We start from the raw sequence: 11746 nt of genomic DNA, 5'->3' as shown, positions 1-11746 counted from the left end.
CATCTGGCTTACATGATAGGTGTTTCATTTACAATATTCAACTGCTTGCTAGGAGATGGAAGAAAGCAGCATTGCTTCCCTACACTGTAGGGGAAGATAGGCAAGTGAATAGCTTCCTGAGAGGAGTTAACTCTAGACCTAATATGCAACAATCCTTTCCTTGTGCTCCTTTCTAGATTCTTGCCTAGGTAGAGGAAAGGGGAAAGCAAAGCTGCTTAAAAATAAATGAGAAAGTATAGGACTGAAAATGAAGAAAGCAGAGTTCTTGGGAACCTTCTTCCAGACCCACAATACACATTCCCTGGGGTAGCAGGGAGTGCCTCATTCTGGTGAGCTCAAAGGTTGGCTTAATCTTACCCCTAAGAGAAGGTTCTAGTCTAGATATAAAGTCTTGTCTGTCTCTCCCAACAGTAGAAAGGACTTTACAGTCCTGCACAGTTTGAACATATTTTATATATTGTGCTGTGTATATTTAAGGTGGAATTAAGAAAAGGAAAATACATTTTTCAAAGAACTATGTGCATTTTCATATTTCTCCAGGTACAATGAGAACACAGATAACAAAACATGAAGTCTTTGTGAGCTCCCTGTGCTCCTCCCACCTCCAGGCCCCAACTCTGGGTCCACTTCAGTCAGAATCCTTCAATGTCACATTCTCTCCCTCCCTTCAACATTCAGAATGAAAAATATAATTAAGTATTGCTTCTTAATCCCCAACCGGCTCTTCTCCTTGCAAAAAGTGTCTTCACAAATTTAATTCCATTATCCCAAAGGCTCCTGTACCCCACCTACAGATCTTAGGATTCATAACAAACAAATCTTGACATCTTTGGTTAAAACAACACACACACACACACACACACACACACACACACACACACACACACCACAGAGCAACACATTGCCCAGTATGCTCCTATTTTGGCCTGTGGTGTCTGACACAAAAGTTTCTTTTTAAGAAGGAAGCATTAGTGCTGAGCTTTCTGCTCACTGGAAGTTGGATATTCTTCACTTTTCCTTCCTAATCCAATCTATTCCCCCTCCTCTCATACAGTTGTTGCTGGCCCATACTGAAACAGGAGAGGGGAAGTCTCTTTGATCCGAACATAGAACCTCCCATCAGGCCAAGCCTTTTGGAGCGAGAGGGGCAGAAAGTCATTTGGAAGCCACTGCTCAACTTCATCTGACACGAACACTAGTCCAAAGTGTTCCAATTGGTCTTCACTGTAGCAGAAAGCATCTGCATTTCCCAGGACATCGCGTGAGACCTCGTTCATCTCCTGCACCACCAGCTTCACCACATCTTCTGCCGACATCTTGTTGGTGAGGTGCAGCTGTGCAGAAATAGAGGTAAGTAAGAGCAAGAGGAAGGACAAAGAAAGACGAGGGTATACCCAAATAAGCTGGCTCCCCCTAAAGAATAAATCCAGATACTTACTGAGAAATTATTGTGTCTTCCTAAACCTATTCCAGTCCTACAAGAATGAAAACTGAGGGCACTGTACTTAGCATAATTGAATTTGCTGAGCTATCCTAGATTCAATTTGAGATCAGCATATAGTATTGGTGTCCACAGGCCTTCTGGATAAACAGGAAAAGGACTTTTGGCCATGCCAAAAAGAGCAGAACATTGAAGATGTTCTGCTGATGTGGCATAAAAGTTGTCCGATCACTCTTTTTAGGAGCATACCAGTGAGAAATGAGGACAGAAATAGTGCTACCATGAAAGCAGCTTTGGAATCTTGCAATCCACCAAGAATCCAGATCATTTCCCCTTGCTTTCTATAGCAAGGAATATTGTCTGAATGCAAAGAGCTATATGCCATGGCCATACAGACACCATCACTCAAGAATAGGTGATCAGGTTTGGCTTAGGTTTGAGTCAAGCTTAGGCCAGGCTTTTTTCAGCTGAACTCACTGGAACTGAGTTCCAACACCTCTCAGGTGGGCACCATTGCCATTATAAGAGAGCAATGTGAGTTCCAGCACCTCTTTTTCTAGCAAAATAGCACTGGCTTGGGCTACATACCAGTCATGGCTACAACAACAAAGAATAATACAGTGTATGACTGGCACCCATTAGGGCTCTATATGATAATTCTTTAACAAACATTGTCTCCTGCCTGTTTATTCATTTTATCCGAATGTCCAAAATGTAGACACTGTGAAGCCAGACTGAAGTTCAGCCCTGACATTACACACAACCATAGTTTCAAAGAAGATTCAAGGAAGGCCATGGGCTCACACACTATTACTGGTATCTGTTCCCAGAAACAAATGCCTCTCTCCCCACTCTAACCTATTTGGTCTTGTGCATGATTTTTTTGATAACCCTGGTTAAGGGTGCTCCTTTATTCAGGACATTGGTTCTGAAAGAGGATCCTATTGGCCACCCCTAATCCCTAAACCACAGTTGTATCTGTAATGCCTCCCTAAGCTAATGCTGCTCTAATCAATCAACATCCTTCCTTCTATGCTAGAAAACATCCTTTGATAGTGGACATAAATCACCGTTCTCTTTTTAATGTTATGTTATGGTGAATAGTTCCTTAGTCACAAGGTCTGGAAGAGAGGACAACAGAGACGATGCCCTGGTGTCCTGTAGTCAACCCAGTGCAATCTATGCATCTACACCAGAATGGAATATTTTCAGAGCTCTTTGCTCCAGTGACTGCAGTGTGATTTATCTTCAGAACAAATGCTGTTAGCTAGAATGGTAAAGTTTATTGTGCCATAGTCTGAACCAATATAATGACTCGTGATGTGGATGGAAGGTTAATCCTTAACAAGTCAATTGATGCCTAGTGCATTCATACTATTACACCCTGAAGGCTACACTGTAATACCATACCGTGTTCAGATCTACACTGTACATCTCCACCCCATTTACTCCATTTGAAAATTTGGCTATTTATGATTCATGAAGCCCTTAGTTAAGAGCATCATAATAAACCAACATAAATGTGCAGCATTGGAAGCCACAATCAAATGTTATTGGTGAGCTCAACAACTGAACCTGGCTGATGTGGAAATGAACAACTCACTGGAAATAATCCCCAATAAATAAGATAAAGGTAAAGGATCCCTGGACAGTCAAGTCCAGTCAAAGGTGATTATGGGGTGCAGTGCTCATCTTGCTTCAGGCTGAGGGAGCTGGTGTAAGTCCACAGAAAGCTTTCTGGGTCATGTGGCCAGCATGGCTAAACCGCTTCTGGGGCAACGCAACACCATGACAGAAGCCAGAGTGCATGGAAACGCTGTTTACCTTCCCACCACAGTGGTACCTATTTATATACTTGCACTGGTGTGCTTTCAAATTGTTAGGTTGGCAGAAGCTGGGACAAAGCAATGGGACCTCACCACCGGCACGTGGATTCAAACCACTGACCTTCCAATTGGCAAGCCCAAGAGGCTCAGTGGTTTAGACCACAGCACTACCCACTAATAAATAAATAAGGTACCGGAGGCAGGAACATTATGTTTTGGGACATTCTTAGGTTGTTCCTATAGTGTGGTTTTATAGTGAAAAGGATGTATAATCTAATAAACATAATACATATTAATTCTTTTTGCAAGTGCAGGGAGCTGCTGTCTGGATGCATCCTCAGATCATATGGAATAATTAACAAAAGCATTCCAATTCTCTGTGGCCTGCTGACACTACCATTGCCAGTTCTGGGATGCAGCCCCAAAAGAAGCAATAGAGAGAAACCCATTTAATGGAAAGTATCAGGAAGGGGAAGGGTCACATGGCCAAATATGGGAAAAAGGAATACATCATCTGCCTGCAAGTGTTGCCTCCATTTTCAGTACTGCACTATTGTATTGATGAGCCAAGACCAGGATTTTAATGATACCTTAACGCTTGTTTCTTTGGAGAGCCCTGTTTCGTACTGAGGGCACACACGTAAGGCGAAGGAGCCTGTTGACTTGACCCGGTTTGCTACATGTCCTGGATCTGCTGCCTCCTGGAAGGTGCGAGTCCATTCCACTGAGCGTGTCCGAAAGACAGGCTCAGAGCTCCCTGCAGGACAGCCATGCCTGGGGCTGAATTCTGAGCCTGTCCCAAGTCTCACAGGGCTGCAACGGCCTGCAGTTCTGCTTTCAGTTGGTGAACTGTCAACAGAGCCAGGGCAAGACTTTCTGGCCCCATGGCAAAGGGGTTTTGGGAAATCCAGGCTGCTGGTGCGGACACAGTAGGCCTGCCTCTTCTCTGTGATGCGCAGCAGCTCTATTTGCCGACTAGGAAGCACAAAGTCACTGTCATAAAGCTCTGGGGGAGGCCGAGGCTCCTCTGGAGGAATAGAGGGTGTCTTTAGCTCATGGTTCTGCAGGACGTCAGGGGCACTGTCCCTCAAAGGGCGTGGATTTCTTCTACTGAAGCACTCAGGCCCTGAAGAGGGGTAAAGAAGGTCAAGCTCTCTGGGGCTTTGGGCTCTACTGGAGTCATAGTCACTGTCTGTAGCTAAGAATACTTCTGATGAGCCCTCTTCATCTGAGATTCCATGTGAATCTGAAAGAAAATGATAAAAGATTACTTCTTTATCGGGGAATTATCTTGGAAGAATGTGCAGTAATTCACTCAAGCAAGCTGTACAAGTGGACCTGAGGGTCAAACCTGTTTCTACTCCAAGCCTGGGGTTCTGATTGGCTAGAGCAGGGGTGAGGAACCTCTGGCTCATGGCCAAGATTGTGTTACCAGGTTGCTTTCCTGGTAACACAAACTTAATGGCAGTTGCATTACCTGTACAATCCTGGGAACAGGATGTAACCTGTTTAAAGCATTTGTGGGCAAGAGCACAACATCATTAGTTTACTTGGAAGTGATTATCTGGCCACTGATCTTTGCGAGTTTCTCCCAAAGCTAGTCTCCTTCCTCTTTCTTTTTAAGATTGGACCAAAGGGGATTCTGACACTCCACTCTTGCCATTCCACTTTTGCCCAGTTTCTTTTCACTGCCAATTTTTAACCATTTTTGCCTGGAACACGTTTATCCCACAATCCTGAAACAGATTCTGCACATGCCCTCCTCATTTTCCTAGAAAATATATATGTACATGGGAGGTGTCTAGGTGTTGTTACTAACAAGTAGCTGGCAAGAGGTACTAGAGATTATATTAAAGATTACAATGCATCAGATTCTGACAACTCCTAAATTTTAGTGTCAGGATATCTGAAAGGCTTCATCAAGGTTAATGATAGAAGTTTTCTTATTGAAAAGCTGGTGACAAAGATAACTTGGTCTAGATCAGGCATCCCCAAACTGCGGCCCTCCAGATGTTTTGGCCTACAACTCCCATGATCGCTAACAGGACCAGTGGTTGGGGAAGATGGGAATTGTATGTAGTCCAAAACATCTGGAGGGCCGAAGTCTGGGGATGCCTGGTCTAGATAATGGAAGTTGTGATAGCACCTTCAGCTTTACATGCAGTGGTTAAGGAGGGAAAGACTGCTTTCATATGTAAAGGACAATAAAGTAAATAAATCCAAGGGAATCAATAGCAAAAAAAGGATGCATTTTTTAATAAAAATATTTCTATACTGCTGTATCATAAAAATATATCACAGTGGTTTACAACAATTTAAACAGAAAACCAAATAGTAAAAATATAAAGGTTAAAAACAAGTTAAAAGCAGAAAGAAATTAAAAACAAACATCAATAGACCATTGTGGGGATGGTGGAATAGAAAAGTTTTCAGGAAGTTTTGAAAAGTTGACACATAAGGGGTGCCCACTGAATCTCTATTGGCAGGGTGTTCCACAAGACTGGACTGAGGACACTGAAGGCTTGATTTCTCGTGGTTGTCAAATGAGCCTCATCAACTCAGGGAACGACCATAGATGCTCCTACAGATGATCTCAGTGATCGAGCTGGAATATAAAGGTTCAGGCGATCCCCAAGGTGCCCTGGACCCAAGTTGTTAAGTGCTTTGTAAATCAATACAAGAACCTTGAATTTGGCTCAGTAATAGAGGGGTAGCCAGTGCTGCTCTTTTAACAATGCTGTCACATGTTCTTGATGAGAAACTCCTCATCAGCAATCTGGCTGCAGCATTCTGCACCAACTGGAGCAGCCCCACATAGAACACATTATGGTACTCTATCCTCGGGGTTACCAATGCATGGACTGCAGTGGTTACCAGTGCATGGACTATCCATTTCCAGGAACAGTCATAGTTGGCAAACCAGATGAAGCTGGTAAAAGGTACTCATAGCCACAGGGGACACTTGGGCCTCTAGTGACAAAGATGTATCCAGGAGTATCCCCCAAACTTCTTCCAAGGGAATGCAAACCCATCAAAAACAGGTAACTTGCCAATTTCCCAAACATGGGAACCACCCACCTAAAGAGCCTTTATTCAGTGAAACAGATTTATCTGTAAAATAGATTTTGAAAAGCATCTGAGCAAAGAGATTAAGCGAGAATAAGCTATCTAGGGAGATAAAATGGTAGAATGTCCTTGTCAGAATACTTCCAGAAGAGGATGTCCAGACAATTACTGGGGAGGTTTTAGATGATGCCTTGTGTTAGAGCAGAGGGCTGGACCAGGAGAGGGGATTGATTAGCAGTTATAAAAAGTCCAGAAAAACGCAAAGAAAACTCACCAGAGTTGAGCTTGCGGCTCATTTCAGGAGAAGGAGTAGGTGAGGGGAAGAAGTCAAAATGGGAAGAGGTTGATCGTGTTTTCTCCTTTAAATCAATGCTAGATTCTTCAAGAAACCATGTGAGTGGGATGCCACCAGAAGGCTGCTTGTACCGGGCATGCTGCAATGCATCCATCATCCAGCGCATTTCTCGCCAGATCTCCTCCATTTGCTGTCCAAGAGAAAGACACAGAATCAGCTCCTTTTTTGGCACTAAAAAAATCTTTCAGGAGGCTGCGCAGCAGGCTAGCCACAAGTTTTGTATGAGAAGGAGTTGTACACACATATTGATGGATGCTCTTAAGAGATTCTCCATGTGGGGTGGATCTGGTTTCTATATACTTATGTTAATACACATGTAGAGCTTATGCACACTGGGATGTAGTCACTTGTTGTGGCATGGGTAACTTTTTACAGCCCTGAAACTATCCCACACATTCCTTGAAACTCCTTAGACTGCTGTGCTGTGCCACCAATCTGGATAAATAGGGTTCATTCATTGAACATGTCTCAAACAGGAGCACTTTCCTAGGATTGCGTCATTTCTCATAACTCCCCCTCTAATCACCACTCCATACTTATTCCCTGAATTCAGGATTTTGCAGAGAAGTAAATTTACCTAAGGCCATAATAGGTGGCATAAGATCAATTTCTTTTCAGTCAGTCATTGAAATTCCCTCACACCTTGGCCCTTTGCATTCAAACTGTCAGGCAGTTAAGATCAATCTCAGGCAGGTAAGCTTCATTTTGGTGGTCCACATCGTGTCTTTGGATTTGTGGTTGAAGACAGGAGATGGCCCATCCATTGCATGAAATATTCATATTGCTTTTTAATTGTATTTTTATTGCATGCTTTCTTATTTTGTATTTTATTGTGTTACAGTTGGAATTCAATGTAATTCAAACTGTAATACAATATATAAAAAATAAAAGAAACAATTAAAATACAATTAAAAGCACAGTGCGTTACAATTGCTACAACAGGAAGGAAAAGTATTAAGTGGTCTGCCAAGTCCTTCAGCAATTTGTAAGTGGTCCATGAGGAAAAAGTTTTGGAGTCACTGTTCTACAGGACAAATTTGGATTTGACAGGATACAAGCTTAACACTTAGATGGGCTTGCTGGCTAGAGCTGCTGCATGCCTTTGAGATCCTTTGTTATTGACAATAAATAAATCTTAACTCAGCACATCACAGCTGAAGGCATGCTGGCATCACCAGCCAGATGCTTTGACTAGTAAGAAACAAAAGTGGGAGTTCTGGGGTAGCAGCTATCCTATAAAACAATGTTGGTTACTCACTACTAATGTTTTTTCTGGTGTAAGCAGCAGGATCCAGTAAACAGTGAACTAACACTCCCACTGCCCTTGAAAAGCCAGGATTGTGTTGCTATATATTCTCAAGAATGTGGCTGGGCATCTATATGACAGAAGAACAGGAAAGATCTGCTTCAAGGATGCTAATTTGCAGAAGGTCTGCCACTCAGCTACCAAGCAGTTAGTGTTAGCTAGGCTGGGTCTGGATGGTATATATGCCTCTGGATTAATAGCTAATTGCAGCCACATACCCTGAAATGCCAGGTGAAGGAGGCTGAAAAACAAAAGTCTGCTGGACCAAAAGGGTACTTGCCAGGATGATGTGGGTTTCTTCCTCAACATCTTGGAAATCAGTGGGGTTCACAGAAAGGCATATAGAAATCCTCTTGTCACTGAAGATTTAGGGTGCCCAACCCCTCTGCTCCTTCATCCCAAAACCTGGAGAACTTGTGGTTGTCCAAGGTCTCCTGAACCACTCCTGAACTTGACTGAATACTAACTAGGGAAACTCCATTCTCTGCTTGCTGAGGAAGTCTGCACATTTGCAGGGTCCTTGATGTGCTGGTCATTCCTTTAGAGAAGGCTGGCCTCCACCAAAGTCACCCAGCAGGAAGGATTCCTCCTGCTGCTATACAGACCTGTGTTGCATGTCTCTCCTTGCATGTTCAGGTGCACTTTCACTGTTTGGACTAAGCCATAGGTGAAAGTGCAACTGTCATGCAAAGGCCTAAAGGGTGAATAAGATCACTCACAATTCCAGCTAGTCTATGCTGTGTAGTCACTCATGATCATTTCACATCCCCTGAACCATCCTTCCCCAGAAGAGGAGACTGACATTGGATGTCATCACTATGCAGGGAGGAATGTGAAGAGGTGATACCTTTGCCTGACTGGACATAAATATTCATCCTTCCCTTCCCTTTTATTTTAGACAATAGGCAGAAAAAAGCAAATTAATAAGGAACTGGGAGGTGGCAAAGTAAGAATAAAAAACCATAAATGAATAAGAAGCAGGATCTGTAAAAAGCTCTGTCTTAAGGCAAGGCAGGCAAGGTATGGAGCCAGAGACTCAAGAGTGACTGATGCAATCATTTTGGTTCCATGTGACCTTGCCTGTTCTAGGGCAGTGAGAGTGTTAATCCCCTGTTTACTGGAAACATTTTGCATGCAATTGGCAAGGCAAGAGAGCTATATTCCAGATCAGCAATTTGTCGCCTAGCATATCATGCTGAGCATCTCACACTCAATACTTTCTACTATTCCTCTGTAACGTACCTGTATATAGTCCTGAACTTGTTGATGCCTCTGCTTGGCAGTAGTTAATTCTGAGTCTGAGAAGGCCTCCCTGAGGCTCTGTTGAGAGAGAAGTGACTCTAGCTCCAAGAGAGCAGACACCTGGCAATACTGACTAATGAACTCGTGGTCATAAGTGAAAAAATGAACTGCAAAACAAAGGGAGAGTGTGGGTCAAGTATTACCACGGGACCATCACAGAAGCAGCTCTAATCAATGCCAACAGAACTGGAGCTATATAAAGTAGGAAAAAAAGCTCATAGATGAATTTGGACTATCAATATTTGTTTGATTTTATTGCAGTGGCCAACATGTATCTCACATCTACCCCTCCCCCAAAAAACTCAATTTGTTACTAAAAGGAAAAGTTAAAAAATATTAAAACTTGAACTTTTTTTTTAAAATCTCTTTGACCGCTCCTATAAGTGCCCCATTGTGGTGCCATGATGCTTTAAAAAATGTGTCTACCTTAAAAAGAAATATTAAACTGACTGCTCCCATGGTTCCCCCACTGTGATAATTTGATGGGGAAAAGGTTTTGTGACACCCGCTCACACATTATGTCCTTAAAAGGGGTCCACACCCACTTTTACACTGTAGCCATGCCCATTTCCATAATTTGGTCCAGAGGGTTAGCCATGGGTCAATGTAGCCTTCAACCTGAAAAAAGTTGGCATATATGTGGTACTCAGGCCAGGGCTGGATTAAGACCTTTAGAGGCCCCAATCACTTTAAAGATGGTTTAAGTACAGTCATACTGTGGGTTGTGATCGCTGCGGGTTGCGTGTTTTCGGGTTACGGACATGCCGAACGTGGAAGTACCGGAACGGGTTACTTCTGGGTTTCAGCGCTTCTGCATGCGCAGAAGTGCTGAATCGCATCACGCGCGTGCGCAAACATGGCACTGCGGGTTGCGAACGTGCCTCCCGCATGGATCAGGTTTGCAACCTGAAGTTCCACTGTACTTTTTAAGAAGATCATTGGATTAAGGATGACATGAGACAGTTCCTTTGTGAAGAAGCAGAGGACAACCAAATCGAAACATCCCAAAGGGTCTCCATGCAGCCATTCTCACCTAGCTCAAAGATCTGAAGTGGAAGTGTGAGAAAGCCAGACCGAGGTGTGTAAGGATTGTTCTGGCCAGGGGCAGTACACACATCCTCAGAGGGAGGCACAAGAAGGAGAAATGAGACCTGTCCTCCAAAGTCCAGAACTTCCTGACTGTATAGGCGAAAATCTTTGGCCTGTAGAATTCAAACATGAGAAAGCAATGTTTTATTGATGTACAGCCACAACTTAGCAACCAGTTGAACATGTATGGGTGATGTTATCATCATTATAATATATCTGCATGATTCTTTGAAACCATCTTTTTGCAGCTTTGAACTGAAATGGCTTTTTCTTACAATATTGGGATATTTCTGGAAGACATCCGTTTAGATTTTTGCCATTGTTCATAGATACACTCTTACTAAGTTTTGGCAAAGTAACATAGAAGGCCAACAGGCCTTACATAAGAAGCAAATGAACTTTTGGGAGGTGGATAGCAGGATTTAATGTTTAGACTGTCATTTCTGCTGCTGTCAGACTCTCCTAATCTTATAGGGTAGAATACCCACCCCCCTAGATATTTGAACTTTTTGTTTAAATCACTCCCAGGGGTTCATCTTGCAGGCTTCTCCTGTTTAATCATGCCAAGAAAACTAGGTACAATAGTTTTAGCCAATATTTATAAAGTTGACCTATTTAGACATTCTCTCAGGTGCAATCCTATCTTACAGTTTGCACTACTGCCTGAGTTGGGGCTGCTTACACTGCAGTGCACAGAATCTGCATCAGAATGGGAATCATTTCAGTGTAGGGCTCACCTTTGGCTACATTGTTCTTGCTTATAAATAAGAATGTCTATCTGTATATTGGCTTAATATTCATGATATGAAGTAGAAATGTAAAAAATGTAAACTGGTGCATGTGCAGTAATGTTTCACTGTATGAGCTACAAAATTGGCAATACCTCTTTCTCCTCACACGCACAATACAGCCCCACCTAAAAGTTACCTCATGCAGTGGGATGTTGACCATTTGCATCAGCTCTTTGATTGCCACTTGAAGCTCCTGAAGGAAGAGATTCTGGGTGGTCTCGAGATCTTGCTCTGTGGGAATAGGCTCCTCCACACTGGCTTGCTGTTGCAGCCACTCCCATTCCTCCCTTGAAAAGAAGACATAGGGATAAATGCACAGATAACTTGCATGCAGTAAATGCCTAGGAAAAAACGTTCATGATTATGTTGTTGCTTGCTAGGACGTGTATTTTTACACTTCTTCTGGAAGTGCTTTCATGTAGGAAATGTGTGATGTCTAAAGAAGCCCTCAAAGTCTCTACATATCATCAGGGCATTTAGTATTGGAATGAATATGGACTTTTGACATGAAGCTGGCTTTTTCACTTGGAAGGAACTAGGGCAAAGAGCTAGGAGCAGGAAAAAAAAATC

The 11746-nt window shown here is 42.9% G+C and overlaps 1 protein-coding gene across 5 annotated transcripts in view; it reads right to left on the bottom strand.

The window, feature by feature from the left end:
- Positions 1-433: 433 nt before the first annotated feature.
- LOC118092933 (ankyrin repeat and fibronectin type-III domain-containing protein 1) overlaps positions 434-11746 on the bottom strand; it is a 366474-nt gene continuing 355161 nt past the window's right edge. For all 5 annotated transcript variants that reach the window (XM_035131606.3, XM_035131610.3, XM_088657341.1 and 2 more), the window contains 6 exons: positions 11313-11463; positions 10330-10498; positions 9237-9403; positions 6608-6818; positions 3858-4513; positions 434-1334 (listed from right to left, as the gene is read on the bottom strand). In XM_035131606.3, coding sequence (XP_034987497.1) covers positions 1047-1334; positions 3858-4513; positions 6608-6818; positions 9237-9403; positions 10330-10498; positions 11313-11463 — 1642 coding nt within the window. In that variant the 3' untranslated portion in view covers positions 434-1046. The remainder of the gene's footprint in view (positions 1335-3857; positions 4514-6607; positions 6819-9236; positions 9404-10329; positions 10499-11312; positions 11464-11746) is intronic.

This window comes from Zootoca vivipara, chromosome 13 (genome assembly GCF_965207765.1).
Source record: "Zootoca vivipara chromosome 13, rZooViv2.hap1.1, whole genome shotgun sequence".
Classification (NCBI taxonomy): domain Eukaryota; kingdom Metazoa; phylum Chordata; class Lepidosauria; order Squamata; family Lacertidae; genus Zootoca; species Zootoca vivipara.
The sequence above is the reverse complement of the archived record's forward strand: the minus strand, read 5'-3'. Positions and strand labels throughout refer to the sequence as shown.